The sequence below is a fragment of the Mytilus edulis genome, chromosome 4, assembly GCF_963676685.1.
Source record: "Mytilus edulis chromosome 4, xbMytEdul2.2, whole genome shotgun sequence".
In the NCBI taxonomy this organism is placed as follows: Eukaryota; Metazoa; Mollusca; class Bivalvia; order Mytilida; family Mytilidae; genus Mytilus; species Mytilus edulis.
The window spans coordinates 19,922,780-19,947,169 of record NC_092347.1 but is presented as its reverse complement, the minus strand read 5'-3'; the positions used below and the strand labels follow the sequence as shown (position 1 = coordinate 19,947,169).

Here is a 24,390-nt window from a genome sequence, read left to right as displayed (position 1 = left end):
ATATCAGTTTTTTTTTTTACATAGGTGACACTTTGTCCCAAACATGGATTAAACATGGATCAAACATGGATTAAACATGGATTAAACATGGATCAAACATGGTTTAAACATGGATTAAACATGGATCAAACATGGATTTGGGTGATGGTTGTTTTCTATATTACTTCTCAACAGTCCAAATTCTAAGTAATTTCTACAATTGTAATGAAAATGCTTTCATTTCATATCTATTTAAACTATGAAAAGGTTATATTAACAAACACAAAAAAAACAACATAAAAAAATAGCTTCAAAATAATTCAAATCTGCAATTTGAGAAATTTTGAAAAGATGTGATTTTTTGGCCAATTTGATATATCCTTTTGAAAACCATAAGACTCAGTTCTTTTTTCAATAATCTTTTCAATGAATCTTTGTAATACATATCTTCAGGGTAATAAATGTTTTATTTTTAATGATTTGTTCACAGAAAAGGCAGGTATAAATAAAATAACAATAATATATATAAAATGATGAATTATTCACTTTAAATCTTCATATCAAAAATATGTAAACATGTAAACATTATAAAGAAGGATACAGAATACATCTTTTATATGCATAATACATGTTGTTCCGCATCAATGAAAATTATAGTGATAATTTGTATAATTTCAATGACAATTTCATGATTTTTTCCTTTTTAAACAAGATATAATTATTATGCTTTGATAAGTCGGACATGACAAATGATGTCTCAGCTTAACAAGTTATTTAACATGTCTTCACGGACACTTCACCTGTTTTTCTGTTGTTACTGCGACTGGACAATTGCATGTTTATCGTTGACTATTTAACCTCAAATTACTGAACTTTAATCCCATTCTTTGTATAATTTTCCCACCAAATTTTTGCAATGTGAACTTGTGGTCAGCGGGGGTACATTGTAGTGACCACTCTGATGACCATCCCCCTATTCTTAAGTATTAATTTGCAACAGGTGAATTATGGACAGTACAACACATCGTCCAGTGTGGGAAATTTCATCATTTTATGCCTGATAAGAATGCATAAACTTTTATGAAAGAATTTGAGAAATGAAGATTACAAATAAATTATTTTGACAGATAAAATTACTGCAGCCATGCATTGAATGGAGATAATTTAAAGTGAAATGCAATTACTATACATGCAGACAGACCCAATATAACATTGAAAATTTAAATTCAAATGTCAAATTCAGTTTTCTTTTGATTTTTAAATTGATTCTTTTTAAATACAATAAGAATTATTCTACAATTATTAGTGTTACCCTGTGTTTCTGAACTTTTAAAAAATTTAATGGTAATATACATAGCACATAGTCTTTGTTATATTACTAAGAACTGAACATAAAATCTTTTTATATTTCACCAATTCTTTGTATAACTGTCTTCTGCAAATTATATCATACCATTTAAATTTAATTTTTATAACTTTCAAAGACCAATTAAATAATTCTGAAGTTTTAAACTACAGAAAAAATGTTCAAGTGCACTGTTTTTGAATGGAACTTGAATAATATGATCTATTGTAAATGTTGCTTTATTTAAACAACTGCTGGATTAAGTTTTTTTCAATAAATATGTTTGAACTTAAAAGATTATGCTGATAATGTTCAAAATATTTGGGTATTTTGGAAAAAAATTTGTGATTTTAATACTTTTAAAAAAAACTTAGGGATTTACCTTTGATATTCTATATTCAGTGTGCATTTCATATCTTATGAGCATGGGTGATAATATCATGCATCTACTAAGACAGCAAAATAATCATAATTAACCCCTCTTATTTTAGTTGCAGTAACATTTTAGACTTGACATATATATATATATAGATATTTTTTTTTTTTTATATATATGCATGAATATTTTCTGCAATATGTCTTATTTCAGTATAAAAAAAACATAAAAAATAAATAACAGAAATAACTGAATCAGACAGAACACTAGATTAACTATGAAATAATTATCCTAAAATTTTAAAATTAAAAAAAAAGGATTTATTATCACAGAAAAAACAAAAAGCTATGCACATTTTAAACAATTACTTGTTTGAGAGATGCACCTGTGAAAGTGGGTCATATAGTCAATTTGTCAAATATTAAAAAAATAATATCTGCTATTGTTTAAATTAGTAATGCTCTCCAGATGACCCCTGGGCTAGATAAATTATAAGCAATAAAACACAAAAGCTATCCAGGGAGGCCAATTAGGAGTAAAAGCATCATTTTATATAAAATGGTTTTATCTTCAAAAAAATGATATAGAAAATAATTCTGGGCGAAAGAGATTTAACAGGTTCTCCTCCTATTGTGATATGTTGTCATGTCGGCTTTAGATTACATACATTAAATTTAAAAAGATCAGACTTTAATGTCATATGGGATAAAAAGTAAAATTGTTAAAAAAATATCCTAAGAGATATAATTCTCCTTTGTTTCATGAAATGTAGGGTTGATGTTTAGACGAGTTCTATATATCACCATATATATAACTCGTCTAAACATCAACCCAACAATGTTAGATCTGTAAATTTGCTTTCGCAAATTTTTTGTTCTTCCCTCGCCGGGATTCGTATGTATATAATACACATGTAGATAATTAAGAACATCTGAACCAGTGACAAATCTACGACAGATTTTATACACTGGATAACCTGTGATGGTGATACAAGGCTGAAAATACTTTCTGTATATATAACTCTCTAAATATCAGCCCAACAATGTTAAGTCTGTAAATCTGTGGAAGCCTCAAGCATAGGAGGTTGAGTGGTCTAGCGTGTTAGGCATAGTGCAATGCGATTTGGTGCCACAATATCTCAGAAGCATGAGTTTGATTCCTAGCCAGAGAAAAACAAAAAAATTTGCTTCTTCAAATTTACAGATCTAACATTGTTGGGCTGATATTCAGACAAATTATATATACATGTATATCAAAACTTATAGAAAGTTAAAAAATAACTACAAATTAAAAGTTTTTAATTTTTAGATGTAGACTGATGCAGACAATCTCTAAATGCAATTTAATACCGATCAATCAGTAGTACTTTCAATATAGACCAAGAGATACACCATAAATGACCCACAGAATAAGATTACGTCCAGTTAAATAAATAAATGAAAGTTAATTTAATTTTGCTTAAATATGTTAGATTTTGGAAAACACAGACAACCAGTGCACTGAATTAGGAAGATGAATGTTTGGAAACACATTATCTCACATATTTGAAATATTTTTTGAAATAAGTATAAATCCAATTACAACAATTCAATAAGTCCTCATATCAAACGAAGACCCAAATCAGAACTCGAAATGCTATCAGACTTGGGGCTAGTTCTCAGTTATATTTGTTGCTGGAAAATAACCAAGTGACAAGCAATCTCAACAGTGCAGATACAAGAATTAACATATACTAATGAGGGCCCTCATGGGGTTTTTGATTATGTGATTACTTGGCCGTTTTTTTAATGATTATTTGATTATTAAGCCAAATATTTCATGATTATTTGATTACCTAGGACTGTATTTTTAGTTTATGATTATTTGATTACTAAAGATAAGCAAATATTTAATGATTATGTGATTATATTGGCAAAAAAATGGTGATTATGTGATTACTAGGACCCCCCCATGAGGGGCCTCACTAATCTATATGGATAGCATATATTTGTAATGTGGTACACAATGTACTTTAATATACATGGTGCCAATTAAATTGGTACATATATGGATATCATGTATAAGGATTATATAAATTTTAAATGTGGATTCAGACAGTGCTGCACCTAGCACTTGCCCTTTAAAATGATAAAATTAAAGCCCATTCTGTGTCAAAATAAGTTATATTTATAGCATAGTATTCCGAGTTAGACAAATAAACTTTCGAACGCGTAGCGTGAGAAGTTTATTTGGCTAACGAGGAAGGGTGCTTTAATTCCTAATTTTCAGACCCCCCTTTCTACATCAAATCCAAGATATTTTAGTAAACCTCAGTTGATATCATAAGGTGCATGTTCATGTCAATGTATCATCTTCACTCTCAGCCTACTATAACATTTTTACAAGTAAGCAATACATAAGTCCATATGATAACTTACTATTAGCAAACAGGTGCTCAAAGGGAGATAACTCAAGTTTCAATTCAATACATAAAATCTTATAACTGTTGGTTCCACTGTCAATTGTCCTTAATCAACCTGAATACATTGTCCTCACATAAAATGTTACAGGTATAACATAAGATACATGTACCATAAAAATATGATTGATAACACAGATGTATCTTGGATGATGTCTTGTGGTATCAGAATATGTAATGGTATTAAAGTCTTCACCAGATGTTTAAATTAAGATACAGGGGTTCAAAATTTCTATATCCTAGTTTTAAACCTTGAAATATTGTGAAAAGGAGAATTTGTGTAATTCATTTCAAGTCTGACAACAACTACTGTTTATGCTAATCATTATGAATAATACAAAATACCAAATATAGTCAGAAATATTATAATAATCATATATAATTATATTATAACACTCTGCTAATTTGGGCTGATGGAAAGAAGGCCTGTATTTCAGGACATAAAACTAAAAGTAATATATATCACTGATAATTCTTTTAGATACATTTTTCTATGTTAGGTACTTTTTATTTTGAAAGATATTAGATTATATGAAATCTACAACTGATCATAGGATAATAATCGCCATTGATATTGTTTTCACAGCAGTGACACTGACAAAAACCATACTTGGAAAGGCTGATTCCCTGGCCACTACAATCTAATTAAGGATTGCTAGTGTGCAGATGAAACTCAATTATGACAAGCCAAGTAGATCTATGAAATATGACAACACTGATCTATCGCTTGTCACTCATATCGCCCTTTATTGGAATACGTTATTACCCAGGGGTCATCCTGGTCTTAGCCCTAGTGCTTGAAAGTGTTCCAAGGTTGGAAAGGTTCAACTGGATAATTATTGAAGGGGTCATGGAAGAGTTGTTATGGTTCTACCAGCGGTCCAAGGGTCAGTGAAAAGTGGTTAGGGATCAGTGAAAGTTTGGCTTCTGTAGGTAAAGTATATCCGTTCAGATTACTGTACAAATTGATATGTCAGTAACTACTTTATGCCAGGTGCCCCTTAACATGCCATTCTAACCCCGTTTAATGACCTCTTGTACATAGAGTGCTGCCCTCACTTATATAAGGGTCAATGAAAAGTTTACTTTTATCTTATTCACCAACATATCAAATTATTTGTGTCTGGATTATAGTACTACAAAGAAAACTAGGGGAAGGTGATTTGTGTTTTGAATATAAAGTATCAGTTATCTAATGTTGAAAACAGATGTTTTTATTTAACTTTATTCTATTATCAAAATGAAATTTATAGATAGATTGAAAAAGTGTCAGAAGAGAATGGAACTTAGAAAGAAAAAAAATGAAAGAAAAATAAAGAATCTGGTTTATCAAATTATATTTAAATACATTTGACCTCTGATTAAAAAGAAACTTCCTGCAGTTTTTAAATCACACCAAGAAATACAAGACCCCCTTTTTACTTCAGTTGTCAAGTATAATAAAACTCTGATCCTGTGGCCATAGCACTGAAAATTATCACAGAAAATAATTTATTTTTAAAACATCTTACATTTTTAAAATAAAAACAAGCAAGACAACAATATACCAAGAGGGGGAGATTCAATCATTCATATCCCTAAAACATTCTTACACTACAAGTAATTTTCCCTGTTTACAAATTAATACTTGTACTTATACCTTAACTAAAAGGCCATCTCAGGACAAGGTCATGACATCTTATCAAGTAAGTCTATTACTAAGTCAATACAAGTTGTTGTAGAAGCCAACCATTCAAGTGGACAAAAATCAGGATAATTTATAACAAATTTGACACTGATGTTTACACATTCAGGTGTAAAAAATCATATTTCACCCTGAACAAGTATTTGGATAGCAGATTGTGACCTTACATAATAATACTGCATTATGTGTTTGGTATTTTGCCATGGTAAGTAGGTCAAAGGACATAATACCTGCACAAATACAGGTGTACAAGGACCCAATATAATGTTTGGGGTCAGTATAACTTTTATACAACTTGAAAACCAAATTGTAACTTTAAGAAACCACAAGTACTTTCAGGTTTTTGCTTCAAGATAGAGTGAATAATTGTTAGCATTAAAATACAAGTACAAAATAGTACAGAAAAATAGTAAACTAGTTCATGGATTTGATACAGTGATTGTTGAGCTGCAATGTAAGATTAATCAATGACAGAAACTTGGACAACATACAATAGATGCTATTGAGATTTAAGTTGTCAGTTCTAGTTTCATGTTCATTTATCAGGGCAGATCCAGTCATTTCTAAAAGGGAGGTTCCAACTAAAACTCCCAATTTAAACGCATTGATCATTCAAAAAAAAGGTGTTAGGGATTCCAACACCCGGAAACCCCCTGGATCTGTCACTGATTTTACCCATCACACAATTACATGTCTTGGTCTGTATGTGTTTTTGAGTTTGTATCTCTTCATTTCATTCTTCCAAAATTTCTGGATTTATAGTATTTTAGAATTTGTTTACAAGAACATTATACTCATTCTAGCTTCCAAATATAAACCACTAAAATATAAACTTCAGTACAAAGTGAAGATTTCCTTTGCACCTAATTGGCAAATTAAACATAGCCATGATGTTAGTTACTATAAGAAATTTCATACAAGTTAATACTACTTTCTACATGTACTTCCTTAACTTGAGGGTATACTATGCAGAGGATCTCTCTCTCTCTTTGATTTTCCATGAAAATTTAGACACAAAGTCCATTTTGATATGAACTATAGAAATAAAGCAAAGAACATTTTACAAATATATCACAACTATAAAACCCAATCAAAATTTATACTTCAAATCCTATTTTGTATTTAAAAACTATAACCCAAGAACATAGATACTCTTTAAACCAACAGAGAAAAAAATACTTGACCTAAAAACAGAAAAAAATTGAGAAGTTTCCCCTTGTGTCTGACCTGGACATTATGTAATACAGGTGCATAGAGGACTATGACAATTAATGTGTCTCGGTGTCATAAAACACAACAGGGTGGCAAGATAGATAATCATATACTCTTTTATCTTCCCTGTAATAGGTAAAAAGGTTTTTAAAAAATAGCTTGACATTATAATAAATAGTGATGAGCTGCGTAACTTCATTGATCTTACGTATGGACTTTACTTAACACTAACATGCATTGTGCAGCAGGTCGTAAGGGTCAAGTCTTTGTGCATCCCAGATTACACTCACAGCATTTTAAATGTCATTACAGTGCAGCATGGTGGAAGATTATTACAAGTTAACTGCAGTTTTATTTGTACCCAATAGTAACTTGATATGGTTTAAGTGCTAAATGCAGCTTGTTTTTTCTGCATAATTAGGAAAGGGTAATCAAACTAAATTCATTTTTTTGGATCCCAGGTTATCATTTAGGCTGCAGAACAATCACTTTATGCAACAGATCATGTTTTTTCATATTGACCTTGATCACTTATAATTACCTGCATATGATATAGGTTACTGATTGTTGTGTAAATCGGCTGCACAATCGTTCTATAATTAACGATAAAATTGATATAATTAAATATTTACCCCGATGTAAATCTTTTTAATTGCAAACCAAGGGAACAATATCTTTCTTTTGTTGTAAAACGAGCTGGAAAAATTACATGTCTCAACACTAAACTGCATATAAATCTCTTTTTTTTAAATAATAAAAATTACAAAATTCTAATCTCGACTGCAATCGTAAATGAAGAATGTGCTTTTGTGAAGTATATAAATCTCTCTTTAAACTTTATACTGCAGTAAAAAAATGATATATGGTAAAAACTCAGACTTAATATTAAATAGACAAAATATAAAAAAAAAAGTTACAATTTTATATATCTCACATTAAATATTGACACAGTATCAGACTACATGACCTGACCTTGAGACATGTATTAGGTATACTGTTTTTAATATTCAGGATTCTATTTTATCCAGGCACACACATTTCTAAGTAAATAATACACTGTTAAATCTGGATACCCTTACCATCACTTCAAAAAATATCAACTTAATATTAGGTAAAATAGAGAATGGAAATTGGAGTGTGTCAAAGAGACAACAACCCAACCAAAGATTAAAAACAACCAAAGGCCACCAATAGATCTCCAACAGTGTAAAAATCCTGCACCCAAAAGTGAGCTTCAGCTGGATCCTTAACAAAAAAGTGTACTTTTTCAGTGATAATGGAGGTCACTAAACTCCAAAACATATAAAGTAACTTTATTTCTCCAAAAAAATCATTTTTTTGTGCTGAAGATTAAATAATGTCTTCAAGTCGATCTGCATATTGCTGCAAAGAATTTGTCAATGAATACAGAACTGTGAAAAGAGGATAATGTCAAGTGACTCCTGTCGATAGGATATGTCCACTTTACAACCACAATAATACAACAATATCATTGTACATTGTAAATATAAGATGTGGTATGATATACATTGTATTGCCATTGTTATAAATCTCCACCAGAGACCAAATGATGAAGAAATAAGCAACTATGAGTTACTTATTGATATAGCCTTTAACAATGAGCCAAAAACAATTACCACATAGCATCTGATAGGACCCTAAATGACATATGTTCTATAAAAATAATTCTAACAAGGAAACATTAGACCATATTTATGTAAGTTTTGAGACCCCTTTCCCGTTAAACCATTGATGTCCTCATTTTGATTACAACCCTACTTATAATATTAGAATTGTAGTAAATATGTATACTATCTTGTAGGTCGTCTTATGAGTAAAAGTTTTTGTATTCTGACTTCTGAAATCAGTAAGATTTGTGCAGACATTTAATTTTTTTAAATTTCTTGTTAGTCAAGTAATCATTTATGTGCTGTTAATATTTTCCCTAATGACAGCCCAAAGTAAAATATCTTTCACTACCCTGGAATACAATTTTACAATTTTATGTTAAAAATTTTAAAAACTTAATTTACAGGAGTTATATTCTTAATGTTTGAATCTTTAAAATTAAAATGCATAACCTATGGAACTTTATAAAAAAATCTGTACTTGTAACTTATTTATAGCCTTCTTTATAAAATCTATATCAGTTTTTCTCCTAATTTGTCTGTACTTTAATGGTTTTCAGTATAATGGAATGACGACCCAATGATATCTTAAGAATGAAGACAGCAGTTAAAACATGACCATAAAGTTACTGTCCTCTTATGTTATTTTCAATACAGGTCAATTTTAATAAACTTGTTTATTTAATTAACTTTCATAAAAAGTCTAGATAAAAAGATAGATTCACAACCCTTAATGGGATTCCCTTTATTTATTACATTTCATCAAATTTTGAGCTAAAAGCTTTTGGTACATCAAAAGGTTTACAATATGGATAGGAAGTTAAAAGGGTAAGGTTTATCAATAACTCCCTCCATTATCTGCAGTTTTATATGCATTTAAAAAGATCAGAGATTGTGACCTAGCTTAATTCTGCATCAAAATACCATATGCTTCACGCTCAATACCTGTCAGGTGTTGATTACAGGTAACTTGTGTAACCCAAAGATTAACGAGCGGGTGGAGATATTGTATGCCATTCGGGAAACCCATTGTGAACTATTCAATGTGGGGAAAAATAAACGAGTTTTATGTCAACTTCATTATGCAACAAGTTCAGAAGACATTTAAAACACATTTTACATAACCCTCTCTGAAGTGTTGATTTCAGCTTAGATAAGTCAGTCTGGACGCATAGATAATTAATCAAATATTATACTATACATGTTCTACTGTTGTGAAAGTTGACTTAATTTGAAAACTGATATAGTCTAACATGTAATATAAAAGTATAAAAAAGTAAATAACATGGAACATGAGAGTTTTTAAAATTGAAAATATTAAAATTTAGGCTATTACGATTAAGCCTTTAAAAAACAAGTATCTTATCAAATGATATGAGGGCCACTAGGGGCATACTAAGTTCTACAATCTAATGTGTAGACTAAGCATTATACTACACTAATGGGGAAATGACTAGAAGCACACTTCTGCAGATATCAAATGTGTTCTCCTCCTGCAGTTTGTCACCTTCTCTATCTAAAATACTACTACTCTGATTAATTTACAATATATTTAAAGTATATATCCATGAAATATTTAGAAACTTAAGTTAAAATACATAATTAATCTTTAGATGGAGGCTGAAGTCTGCAACATTTTTGTAGTAATTTAGGCAAGATCACTGATAGGCTTAAAATTGTCTTATCAGGGCCTTTATAGCTAACTATGCGATATGGGCTTTGCTCATTGTTGAAGGCCGAACGGTGACCTATAGTTGATAATGTCTGTGTCATTTTGGTCTTTTGTGGATAGCTGTCTCATTGGCAATCATATCACATCTTCTTTTTTATATTATATATCAAAAGTCTATTACATGTGAAGTGTTTTTTTGGGCAAGATGACTTGGTGGGCTTACAAGTCTGTAACATGTAAATAGTAGGTTAGACAAGATCACTGATGGGAAGCAGTCTGTTGATTTGGGCGAAATAACTGGTGGGTTCAGAAGTATGTAACTTAAAAGTGGTGAGTCCAGCAAGATCACTGTTGGGCTCAGAAATCGGTCAGTTGTATGAAGTGTGTTTAAGAAGATGACAAATTGGATTTAAAGTTGTAAACATGTATGTAGTAAGTTGGCAAAATCAAAGATGGGCTCAGAAGTCTGTTAAATGAAAAAGGTGAGGTAGTTAAACAGAATTACTAAAGTTCAGAAATCAGTATAAACTAGCTATATATAGTATATGGGGAGTTGGAGAACATTATTGTTGAACTTGAATATCTTTAACTTGTATATGGTGAGAATGGATAAAACGGCTGATGCATGTTTGTCATAAGCAAAATTTTGAACACTATATTTAAAACAAAAATAACTTGAAAAATTACATAAAAGGAGTAAAACTTATGGTTATACAAAAACTGCACAACAAGTCAAAGAATTTATATATGATCTTTTAAAAGCAACAGTTAAAGGGGAATAATTCATACTAAAATATTAAATAAATCATAATCAGTTAGATCTCCACTTTAATTATTGACAAAAGATTCTGATCCCGTTAAAAATGCAAAATCTATGGATAAATCTCTGGCCGAGACACGTGTTCAAAGGAGCAACAAAACAAATATTAATATAATGTATTCAATTAACATGAAAAAGCCTTGTACACAATGATACTAGTCATGTACTTTAGCCGATAACCATCGATAGAAAAACATATGTTTTATTTGTTACGCCAGAAATGCAGATATCAAATATAACATCCAACAATGAGAGATCAACCAGGTAAAAAAGCTGGAGGGTAACTTAAGATGACCCTTGCTCATAAACTTACACAAAAGATCACAATTTCTTTCATAAATAACAATTTGTTAAACAACCTTTTAAGGTCAAATGTCTAATAATGTGTTTATTTTACTGTCCAATAATTTGCTATGATGGTTTTAAGCAGCTTAGGAAGTGAAGGGTCCTAATTAAGCGTATTTTTATGATATTTTTAATAAGAAGTTTTACGGATCGTGTGACCCTGCTAACAAGAAGTTGTTACACCTGTGGTGACACTATCAGGTGTGCTTTATTGCTTCATAATTACAGCAATGTTCAACCTCCATCAAAGAGACAAAAGACGGACAGTTAACTTTTAAAGTACTGTTGAGAGTTCAAGGCAGTAACATTCTTTATCATTGTGAATTTACTACATACAGATGACAGAAATCCAGATTGAGAAAGGTTATCATATTATATAACCATATAAAAGTTTGATCAAAAAGTTTATGGCAATATCTTTTTTTTATTGTTTTACACAGAAAAATAAAACATAATGGGGTTAAAGATACAATATAACTGATTACTGATTTGTTATTAATCTAGCTATATTACATACGAGAACCTAAATCTATATGACAATCACATTTATTCTGATAATTTGATTTGTGAACATGTCCCTTCTTTTAAAAAGTATGGATTCTACTTCTTTTTTCTTCACCTTATTTATTTAAAAAATAATTATGGAAACTGTAGCTACTTTTAAACAATTTCAAAAGTTTTTTCTCCTGTTAGTCTTTGTTAGTTGCATTGTGTTAATTAAGCAAAATGTTATATGTATCCCTACAGAAATTTGAAGCCCTTTCATTTTGTTTTAGGGTATCCATAGTATACTATTATATTCAAATCCTTTTCTCCATACTCCTGCTCACAGATTGTGTCATATGTAAAAATTCAGTACTTATAATTTTTGCCATTCTTCTCCAAGCCTTCTCCTTTCTCACGGTTATATGTTCCCCATTCAGAACCCTGCCTTTCAATTTAAATCTAATCATGTCAACGACAGTCTAGGAGCTTGTTGGGTATAATGTATGGGTATTTTATCTCTAAATGAAAACTAATTCCCATAATGACACCCCCTCTCAGAAAGCCCACTTCACAAAAATGCAACATGTTTACAAAACACTGAATGCAACAATTACAATGTTTAACAGAATTTGTTCTCTGATTGACCACTGGTCAATAGCAACATGCTCAGTCATTAAATAGAATAATGACCGTTAATGGTCATTGTGTATAAACATGCTGGTCAGTGATAAATGGCTGGAGGATAACTGACCATAACAATCATTACATGATTAAGGCTTTCATCTGTCAAACATGGAGCTGTCATATAAATTAGGATAAAAATAAGACACAGAGGAACTCTAATTATTATATGCCTTATTCAATTATCATATCAGTCTGACATCTACTATATACAATCATATTCTAAGAAAAGTCCACAATTCTGAAGTGTGAGCATTAAGATATGATGTAAATTTTTTTAAGAACATATATACAGTGGTTACCTATAACAGAAATTAGAGATTGTAGATGTTTAAATAATTTTTTTATACATTGACTATCAGTAAATGATAACGGCGCTGATTATTTTAAGATTGCATTAACATGAAGTATGTTCCCTTGTTGGGAATTGGAATATTAACTAAAACACATTATAATTTAGCAATCAACTGTGAAATAAAACCAACTTATGGGCCAATACATCAAGAAATATCTTTTTCATTTTAAAATCATCAAATTACTTAATTTTGGGTAATAGTTAAATTAGAGTACAGATCTAGACTTCATACTAACAACTCATTCCATTCTACTGTATAATACATTAACAATTGAACAGTCAATATATTTGTTCTGTTCACATTTAAAAAAATTATCAGGATAAAATTGAGAATGGAAATGGGGAATGTGTCAAAGAGACAACAACCCAACCAAAGAGCAGATAACAGCCGAAAGCCATCAATGGGTCTTCAAAGCAGCAAGAAAATCCATCACTCGGAGGCGTGCTTTAGCTGGCCCCTAAACAAAAATGAATACTACTGTTAAGTGATAATGGACGTCATACTAAACTCAGTAATATAGCGAAACTAAAATTAATAAGGATGTATAACTAACCTTTCATGGCAATACAATGCTGTTTATGACATACTGTTATTAGCCCCATCAGCCATTTTCTCCACTTTTGACCCAAGGTAGGGTTATACTACTTACCTCAAAAGGAGCTACTATAATAGGCCCTACATTGCAGCTATGGGGACCATGTCACATAGAGTAGTAGTGCATCACTTACCTCTTACTCTTATACTGTAAACCTTTAGCCATATTCAAATTCAATCAAATTAATACTAATCATCTCCTCCACCCAAAGTTTTATGAACTGACAATTTATAGACAAAGTTATTATACTGGTTGAATGGTACCCTCAGTGATTGGTGGTACATATATTTCACTTACATGTAAATGCTGAAGTGTAATAACAAGGATATCTGAAGTGAAATGATGAGGATATTTTGCCTACCTGTTAATGTTGAAGTGTAATGTTAATGATAGTTTGCCTACCTGTTAATGTTGAAGTGTAATGGTAAGGACGTTTTGCCAATCTGTTAATGCTGAAGTGTAATTGTTAGGATATTTTGCCTAACTGTAAATGCTGTTGTGTAATGGTAAGGTAATATTGACTACCTGTGAATGCTGAAGTGTAATGGTAAGGTTATATTGCCTACCTGTGAATGTTGAAGTGTAATGGTAAGGTTATATTGCCTACCTGTGAATGCTGAAGTGTAATGGTAAGGTTATATTGCTTAACTTTAAATGCTGAAGTGTAATGGTAAGGACATATTGCCTAACTGTAAATGCTGAAGTGTAATGGTAAGGACATATTGCCTAACTGTAAATGCTGTTGTGTAATGGTAAGGTTATATTGCCTAACTGTGAATGTTGAAGTGTAATGGTAAGGTTATATTGCTTACCTGTAAATGCTGAAGTGTAATGGTAAGGATGTTTTGCCTAACTGTAAATGCTGTTGTGTAATGGTAAGGTTATATTGCCTACCTGTGAATGTTGAAGTGTAATGGTAAGGTTATATTGCCTGCCTACCTGTGAATGTTGAAGTGTAATGGTAAGGTTATATTGCCTACCTGTGAATGTTGAAGTGTAATGGTAAGGTTATATTGCCTGCCTACCTGTGAATGTTGAAGTGTAATGGTAAGGTTATATTGCCTACCTGTGAATGTTGAAGTGTAATGGTAAGGTTATATTGCCTACCTGTGAATGTTGAAGTGTAATGGTAAGGTTATATTGCCTACCTGTGAATGTTGAACTGTAATGGTAAGGTTATATTGCCTACCTGTGAATGTTGAAGTGTAATGGTAAGGATATCTTGCCGACCTGTAAATGTTGAAGTGTAATGGTAAGGACATATTGCCTAACTGTAAATGCTGTTGTGTAATGGTACGGACATATTGCTTAACTGTAAATGCTGTTGTGTAATGGTAAGGTTATATTGCATACCTGTGAATGTTGAAGTGTAATGGTAAGGTTATATTGCCTACCTGTGAATGTTGAAGTGTAATGGTAAGGTTATATTGCCTACCTGTGAATGTTGAAGTGTAATGGTAAGGTTATATTGCCTACCTGTGAATGTTGAAGTGTAATGGTAAGGTTATATTGCCTACCTGTGAATGTTGAAGTGTAATGGTAAGGATATATTGCCTACCTGTAAATGTTGAAGTGTAATGGTAAGGACATATTGCCTAACTGTAAATGCTGTTGTGTAATGGTAAGGTTATATTGCCTACCTGTGAATGTTGAAGTGTAATGGTAAGGATATATTGCCTACCTGTAAATGTTGAAGTGTAATGGTAAGGACATATTGCCTAACTGTAAATGCTGTTGTGTAATGGTAAGGTTATATTGCCTACCTGTGAATGTTGAAGTGTAATGGTAAGGTTATATTGCTTACCTGTAAATGCTGAAGTGAAATGGTAAGGATGTTTTGCCTAACTGTAAATGCTGAAGTGTAATGGTAAGGTTATATTGCCTACCTGTAAATGCTGTTGTGTAATGGTAAGAACTATTGCTTACCTGTGAATGTTGAAGTGCAATGGTAAGGTTATATTGCTTACCTGTAAATGCTGAAGTGAAATGGTAAGGATGTTTTGCCTAACTGTAAATGCTGAAGTGTAATGGTAAGGTTATATTGCCTACCTGTAAATACTGTTGTGTAATGGTAAGGACATATTGTTTACCTGTGAATGTTGAAGTGTAATGGTAAGGTTATATTGCTTACCTGTAAATGCTGAAGTGAAATGGTAAGGATGTTTTGCCTAATTGAAATGCTGTTGTGTAATGGTAAGGTTATATTGCCTACCTGTGAATGTTGAAGTGTAATGGTAAGGTTATATTGCCTAATGTTGAAGTTTCCCCTTGGTAGAGATTGGACACTTACCTGTTAATGCCATACTATGACTAGCTCCAGCAGCCACTCTGACCACATTTTACAGAAGGCCCCATGGTAGAGATTGGACACTTACCTGTCAATGCCATACTGTGACTAGCCCCAGCAGCCACTCTGACCACATTTGTTAGTTTTTCCACAAGTGTTGGGGACAGGAGATGCTTGTTCTTGTCTCCACATGACTTTCCATATCCCCACTGATAAACTTGACCTTCACCTACAATAAAATGTATTACTAATATAATATATTAGTTTGAGTACAATATGATTGATTGATTTCAACATTGTAAGTTATTTTATGGCAGACATTTTGTCTTGGTGGCTGAAGCAGGAATGACCTCTTGCAACAGGGTTAAGATTTAAAAGTTCATTATTTACAGGATATGACAATTGTGACAAGGATGTAGAGAGTAGTAACAATGGTAATGCTAAAGGTGGAGGTGATCATAGTGAGGAGGAAATATTTTTGCAGAATTACTGATTGCTCATGCTTTGAAGAAAAGTTTACAGTTTTCACCCATGCCATTATTCTAAATCTTTAATTATTGCTCCAAGTATTTATATTTTTAGAGTATACTTTTATTCCATGTCTTAAGATTAAAAATAAATCTAACCCCAATCTATTTATCATATTTTTTCTTTATTTTTAAGTACAAATTTAAAAAATTAAAAATAAATCTAGTAACCACCATCTATTTATCATATTTTTTCTTTATTTTTAGGTTACAAATTCAAAAAATTAAAAATAAATCTAACCCCAATCTATTTATCATATTTTTTCTTTATTTTTAGGTTAAAAATTAAAAAAATTAAAAATAAATCTGACCCCAATCTATTTATCATATATTTTTTTTTAAATTTTAAGTATTTCTTTGATGATTTTTTTTTTTACAAATAAATAAGGTGTTATACATAAACAGTGTACCAAATATGTTATGCTTTAAAAAAAAAATGTAAATCTTAGGTGAAATTCTAATTAACCCTGATTGTTATAAAAACAAATTATTTATCAAAACATCCATTGTTATTTGCAAGTGGGAATAGAAGGAATAGTATTTTTAAAAAGTGGGAATAGGAGGAAGACACCCTTATAAGTATATCAGCCACTTCTTCCTGAAATATAATACATTGATTATAATCCTTTGGAAATCAGTTTATTATAGGACAGACAGTCATATGACAAATGACAATGTTAAAGAACTTTAAAAATTGTGTAAACTTCTAGAATGTGGCAAACCAAACCAAGAGTTAATATATTGGTCCTGTGGTCAAAACTTAAAAAAATCTTGTCATGATTAAAACATTACTTAAAATAAATTCTACAAACTGAGGTCAATTTGTGGTCTACCAGAAGATGATTACTCATATAACTCAGAGATACATGTTAATTTGAATCATGTAAGAATAAGTTTTATTTATATACAAGTATTACAAACAGGACATAATAGACAATTTCATAAGGCTAATCATATGTCACAGACATTACAAGAAGAATTGAGAAACATAAGTACTCTTCTCCAGGATATAGTTATCAATTGTTGATTATTTGAAAAAGACATTTATTTATTAACAGTAAGGATACAGAACAAGAAACAGAATTACAAAGTTTTCCTAACTGGGAGATTTTTTTATGATTTTACAACCAATGATGTCCAAGATAGCAGGATTTTATTTTCAATTTTAAAGGAAATGTTTGGACAAATATTTGCCAATAGATTAATCATGTAAACCTTATATATTATGTCTAGACTAGGCTAAAATCCTTCTATAGAAAACCAAACATTATAGTTAAGTACTATTATACTTATATTAAACTCAATGGTAGTTTTTTTTTTCAAATTCCAAGCCTTATCATTTACCAACATATACTTTGGTCTCCAATTCAGTAGATAAAATAGTCCCCCACTATTATCTTACCCCTACCAAGGGAGGTAATACTATATCAGGATTAGTAATTCAGCCCCTCGTCAAAGGTTATATACCCATCTTAAAAGGTGCTGATTTAGTTTTTTATGCATTTCTATTCTGAACCTTATAATTCTAAACCCGATTTTCACTTATATATAAAGTGCCAATTAACATGAACACGACACAATTCTGACATGGATTACATAACGCTGACAGCTAAACTTATCCGAATGACATATAGCACCAATTTTGACCTTCAACATGCAGAAATATGTACAGCTGTGTACAACCTGTGAATATTGAGGGCAGTGGGTGTAAATAAGATAAGATTATTTATTTTATTGCTAGGGGATTACGTAATATGTGATTTATTTTACTCTTCAAATGTGTCAACAAGATGCATTTATGCCATCCTTAATCAGCTAAATATTTATTACAAAACATTTTCTATGTGCATATCATCATCGTACGATTTTGTAAAACTGAGGCACGATGCGGGTCACGATAACAAACAATAATACTCCTCTGCATTTTTATCCTATTTCATAATATCATATGATTTCTGAAAATGTGTGGTTCAGTTATGTTTATATGTTTTTCTCACATTCTTCTGAAGTGATCTATGAGTTTCTACGATATATTTCTTCCTGCAGATTCATCATATATTTTTCCCCGTCTAACTGATGTATGCTTAACTTCCTGACATTTGAGACTGGTGAATTGCAGATTCAATATTGTCCTCCAAACATGGGGTATTGTATGTTAGTAGAAGTATATACTCAACAACAAATAGTAGTACTGCTCATGACAATATATATTCTGGTGATAAGTTACATTCAGTGATGTCATAACTGAGGAAATGATGACAGTATTGTGGCTACATCAAGTTGAATATGTTTATTGTCATGTCTTTTAAAGATATGCCATAAATTAATGGTCAACCAAATAATAATTGCGTCCATTAGAAGCAACTTCTACTTATAAGAAATTAGGAGATGTGGTATGATTGCCAATGAGACAAATATCCAACAAAGTTCAAGTGTATATAAACAATGATAGGCAAACATACAGCCTTCAACAATGAGAAAAGTCCATACTGTAGAACCCTTGTTACTATAATTTCCTTTTAAGTAGCAACCAACCTTCTATTAAGGGAATCATAGTTGGAAATGGAAGCCCTAGAGTCCTAGACTATTGTATTACAAATGTAACAGCCTTTGACTGAAAAAGAAATGTGGTAAAAACAACCCGTAGTCTATATAGAAAATATGACCAAAGTATTAAAATGCAAATTTTTGGTCATCTACCCTTAGATGTTTGTTCTCTTCAAAGCATCATTTTTCATATAACTTGAAAGACTTGCTAGTGTTAACGTATCTGCGTAAAGTGTTCACCTAATTTATTACGAGGCCAAAATGTGATGATACATTGTATATTCAAGCGCAGTACCTTTATTATAAATTAGAATTAAAACATATATTTTATTATTAATGAAGGCGTGAAACCTAAATGTTCACTAAGGTAAATCTGCTGTTAATTTTTAGTAATAAAACAAAAGTTGACTAAATGGTATACCCATGTTTGCTTGACAAATGACAAATAAAAGTCAAACAGGTGTATAATGTTTGGTGACACCTATTTTGTCATCTTCAATGACACCTGTTAGGTAACTGGACAAAGATAAGGTGTAATGGTTCAGAGGTTACTCGTAAATTCCACAACTTCTTGTCATTTTATCATGTAAGGCCATTATCAGGGGAGGTAATGTCTCTTTAAAACTGTAACCCTTGGATTAAAAACTACTAACTTTTGACCTTTATTCTTCTAAATAAGTTTATCATTTTTCTCATAAAAAAGTAACATTTTTGTTGACAAATAGCAAAGCAACTGAGAAAAATGTATTTTATTACTTGTTCATGAAAAAACAACCAGTCTAAAATACCTTTGGCTGAGAGATTTTTCATCTTAATTTTAATGTGCATTTTCTGTCACACTTGCACATTTTAATTTTTTATGATGTAAAAAGTACATGCCAAAAGCGTTTATAAAGTCCTTTATTTGATTTACTTTTTAAGTATGGTAATCGTGTGTATAAAATAATAAAATGTCATGTCTTATATCTAGAATGACTGTAGGGGAAAACGTTGTCACATAATACTAAGAACTATAACTCTACTTAAAAGTCTAACTTAGTATGTATAAATCACAGGACATATTTTATTTGAACTTAAAGTGTAAAGTTCTCTGAGGTAAAGTTGTCTTTTATTTGAACTATAAGTGCAAATTAATCTTTCATTTGAACTCTTAGGGTCCATATATCTTCTCAAATCTTAATTTTTTTCTATTAATCTGAGCTGCAGAAAGATCCTTAATATATCAGTCAATGGTTTCCATTAATTAATATAAATTCTACTGCATTTTTTTACTTTAATTAAGTTTTTTTTTTGCAAATATTTAGAAATAAAAGATTCATCTTCATAAATGATTGCAAATACTCAGTATACAATCTCTACTATTGCTTTGCCAGTTTACCACAATTTGCCAGGAATAAATCATCAATTGATGTCTGCAAATCTTCAAATATAATACTGTTGTCAACCAATTAACCAACCAGCTAATAGAAGGTAAGGATGGCATACCTGATATAGTAATTAGTTACAATAAGCAACAGAAGCTATGGATGTGATTGGTTGATTGATACATCTGTTATGGCTAAGTTATGATTAGCATCAAAAGCTAGGAATCTGATTGGTTGATTGACATACCTGTTTTAGCTATTAAGTTATGGTTAGCACCAGAATCTATGGATGTGATTGGTTGATTGACATACCTGTTATAGCTAAGTTATGGTTAGCACCAGAAGCTATGAATCTGATTGGTTGATTGACATACCTGTTTTAGCTAAGTTATGGTTAGCATCAGAAGCTATGAATCTGATTGGTCGATTGACTTACCTGTTACAGCCAAGTTATGATTAGCACCAGAAGCTATGAATCTGATTGGTTGATTAATATCCAGGAACCTTGGAACCACTGCTTCTTCTCTGTTATCTGAACCTATCTGACCATGAGTATTGCACCTAATCAAACAAAACGTTTGGTAAAAATGAAATCAACTCGGAATAAAAAAAAACATGTAGAAAATGTAAAAATATTTTTTGTTTAGGACAGGACATTTCTCTGTTTATTTTATACCATATTTTTGATTAAAGTCATTGGTCATTTATTACAGAAATTTAATTGAAATATAGCACCTTTAAATGTTAAGGATTGTGGATTCAGACTTGCCCAATACATACAGTATCCAGATTTCCATCTTCCACACTTTTCCAGGTTCTACAACATATTTTGTTATCTACCAATAGCACTACCTAGCTGCATAGACTATTATAGTAGTAAAATTTGATGTTTTGATGGATTCAGGATCTTTCAAAGATTCTGGTAAAATCAGCATCTAGACAAAATGTAAAGAATGCTGTTTCCAGCTGTCATTTCCTACATTTTCCAATTTTGATTTAAAACGTCTCAAACACTCATTCACCAGAACTATTGGTTCATTTTTCTATTACTCACCCAATGCAGGCTATTGACCCGCCTTGAAACCTGAACACAGAATGTTTCTCCCCACAGGAAACCTGCACAACTGGTCTATATACCAGGAACTTAAGTAAATGTGGAGTAGTCTGAAAATAGTGAAATGTCATACAAAAATAGTTATAATTGTAAGAGAGATCCACACATGTGGCACTTCTCTAGGAAAAATTGTTAAACACTGTTACTGAATATGCACGTTTTACACATATTTTTTACAACTTTCTACAATTTTCAGTTAAACACAATCTCATAAATCACCATTGAAACATTATACCAACTTGAATGACTGGCATCCTAATTAAAGAGTTAGTAATTTATCATCACTAAAACATGCTCTACATTATAATGAATAACTCTCAATAATAATAATGCTACCAAAAAAACCAGGCCATGCATTTTTAGCTTAATTTTCCTATGAACTATATTTTGTGATCATGGCCTCTAATCATCTGAGTGTAAAGTGATTCTTTAATACTTCCAAGGTAGCAACATGTACTATAAACTTAAAATATTAAAGCTCTTTTTGTATGTCTTTCTATGTTGTGATTTCAGATAAGGGAGAAGGTTTGGTACCAATAAAACGTTTAATCCCGCTGCAATTATTTGCACCTGTCCTAAGCCAGGAATCTGACGTTCAGTAGTTGTCGTTTGTTGATGTGGTTCATAAGTGTTTTTCGTTTTTTATATAGATTAGACTGTTGGTTTTCCTGTTTGAATAGTTTTACACTGGTAAATTTTTGGGCCCTTTAGAGAAATTGCTGTTCGGTGTGAGTCAAGGTTCTGTGTTAAGGACCTTGACCTATAATGGTTTACTTTTATTGATAAGTTGTGACTTGGATTGAGAGTTGTCTCATTGGCACTCATACCACATCTTTCTATAGCTATAATGGGTCTGATGCTTTTTAGTATCATTATGTGAATCTCATAATTAAAAATTCCAGATTTTATGGCAGATTTTGAAATAATGAAATACAGATTCCAGGAATATTAAATATATGACAAGACTTATCCTTTTGAACACCTCTTCATATTTGACTATGGTAATTCCATCAACCTAGGTGGATCTAAAAAGATGTCTTTCCAAATCTACTAGATGAGGTCCTAAGGCTACTTTACAAACAGTTGATAAATAACTACAATGATTCTATCTGTTACTTTTAAACAGTCCTTTAAGCCCCAGTCCCACTAGACCACGATCGCACCATGCTCACCGCGATCTAAATTAATTCAGATCGTGGTGAGGTTGCAGTATGAGCGGCATGAAAATGTAAATTGTCGTTGCTTTCACGATGCTACTACGTCCTCGTTACGCTTCTACACTGATCCTGCTATGGTTATACCACGTTCTCACCGAGCTCATTCTGTGACTTACTACGCTTATCAAGATCTTTCTACACTCATCACGTTCTAACTACGACCATACCACGAGTTATCCGATTGCAACACCATCTTACCACACTTCTAATGCGATTATAGCATGTTCTTTACGATTATACCACGTTCATACTGCTTTCTTACTACATTCTCAGCAATAACTTCAACATCGTGTTCCATATCAATACAGTTCCATTCCTTCTATTCCTGATTAATACATAGATTTCTCTGAAACAATACAGTCATGCCACCAAAATCTACTAGAACACGTGGGCGTGGTGGTAGGGGTTGATGTATAGGCAGAGTGAGCTCGGATAGTATAACGAATCCTGATCAAGCAGAGATGTCAGACCAACCAATCCAACCTATTACAACCTATTGCTAGTCCATAAAGCTCAAATGACGATATTCTAGAGAACAATAGCAGAGATGACACAGATGTGTCAATAGATTTAGGAAGATGTGGTATGAATACCAATGAGACAACTCTCAATCCAAGTAACAATTTATAAAAGTAAACCATTACAGTCCAAGGTACAGCCTTCAACAAGGAGCCTTTGCTCACACCGAACAGCAAGCTTTATAGGGCCCCAAAAATTTCAAGTGTAAAACCATTTTAACTGGAAAACCAATGCGGTCTAATCTATATAAAAACGAGAAAGCATGGTTGGGCCGTTAGAGAAAATAGACAAGAAGTCCTAATTACATACAGACAAACAAAAATTGGAGAGATTTAATATATTTTATGTGAAATTGACAATGAAAATAAACTATTTATATATAGATGCCAGGATTGCAATTTCATATTTACGCCAGACGCGCGTTTGGTCTACAAAAGACTCATAAGTGACGCTTGAATCAAAAGCTGTTAAAAGGCCAAATAAAGTATGATGTTAAAGAGCATTGAGGACCAAAAAATCCTAAAAGTTTTGCCAAATACAGCTAAGGTAATCTATTCCTCAGGGAGAGAAGCTTTAGTATTTTAAAAATTAAAATTTTTGTTAACAGTTAATTTAGAATGATGGTCAATGTATGAACGTAGTCAGGTCCTAAAAAGAGCGTGATGAGGACGACAAGGGCGTGCTAGAGTCTTACTTTGGTCGTTAACAGCATGGTATAGTGGTAGTGGAAGCGTAGTTATGTCACGGTGAAAACATGATGGTCGTAGTGAGGTCGTAATAACGTCATTTTGAGATCGTAGCTCAGTCTATCCGAATAGAATATCGCTATTGCTACGCTCTCGCTACAATGGTAAAGCGACCTTTGCATTCTTACTTTGATGGTACAGCAACCTTTGCAAACTTACTACGATGGTACAGCAACCTTTGGGATCTTACTTCAATGGTACAGCAACCTTTGCGATCTTACTACGACCTTAGTGCCCTCTCACTACGCTTCTACTACAACCTGATTTCGCCAGGACCCCAAGACGATTGTTTTGATAATGTTAAAAGTTGGCCACACTCATCACGATCTTGAAGACCTCACCATGACCCTGATACGACTACCATCTTGACAATCGTACTACGATCATCAAAATTTGTGTTTTTTTCACAAATCGTAGTGCGATCGTGGCCTA

At 31.8% G+C, this 24,390-nt stretch overlaps 1 protein-coding gene across 20 annotated transcripts in view; it reads right to left on the bottom strand.

Annotated features, from left to right (window-relative positions):
- LOC139519165 (uncharacterized) overlaps positions 1-24,390 on the bottom strand; it is a 113,206-nt gene that overhangs the window by 33,708 nt on the left and 55,108 nt on the right. For all 20 annotated transcript variants that reach the window (XM_071311008.1, XM_071311021.1, XM_071311005.1 and 17 more), the window contains 3 exons: positions 21,417-21,526; positions 20,799-20,923; positions 16,013-16,153 (listed from right to left, as the gene is read on the bottom strand). In XM_071311008.1, coding sequence (XP_071167109.1) covers positions 16,013-16,153; positions 20,799-20,923; positions 21,417-21,526 — 376 coding nt within the window. The remainder of the gene's footprint in view (positions 1-16,012; positions 16,154-20,798; positions 20,924-21,416; positions 21,527-24,390) is intronic.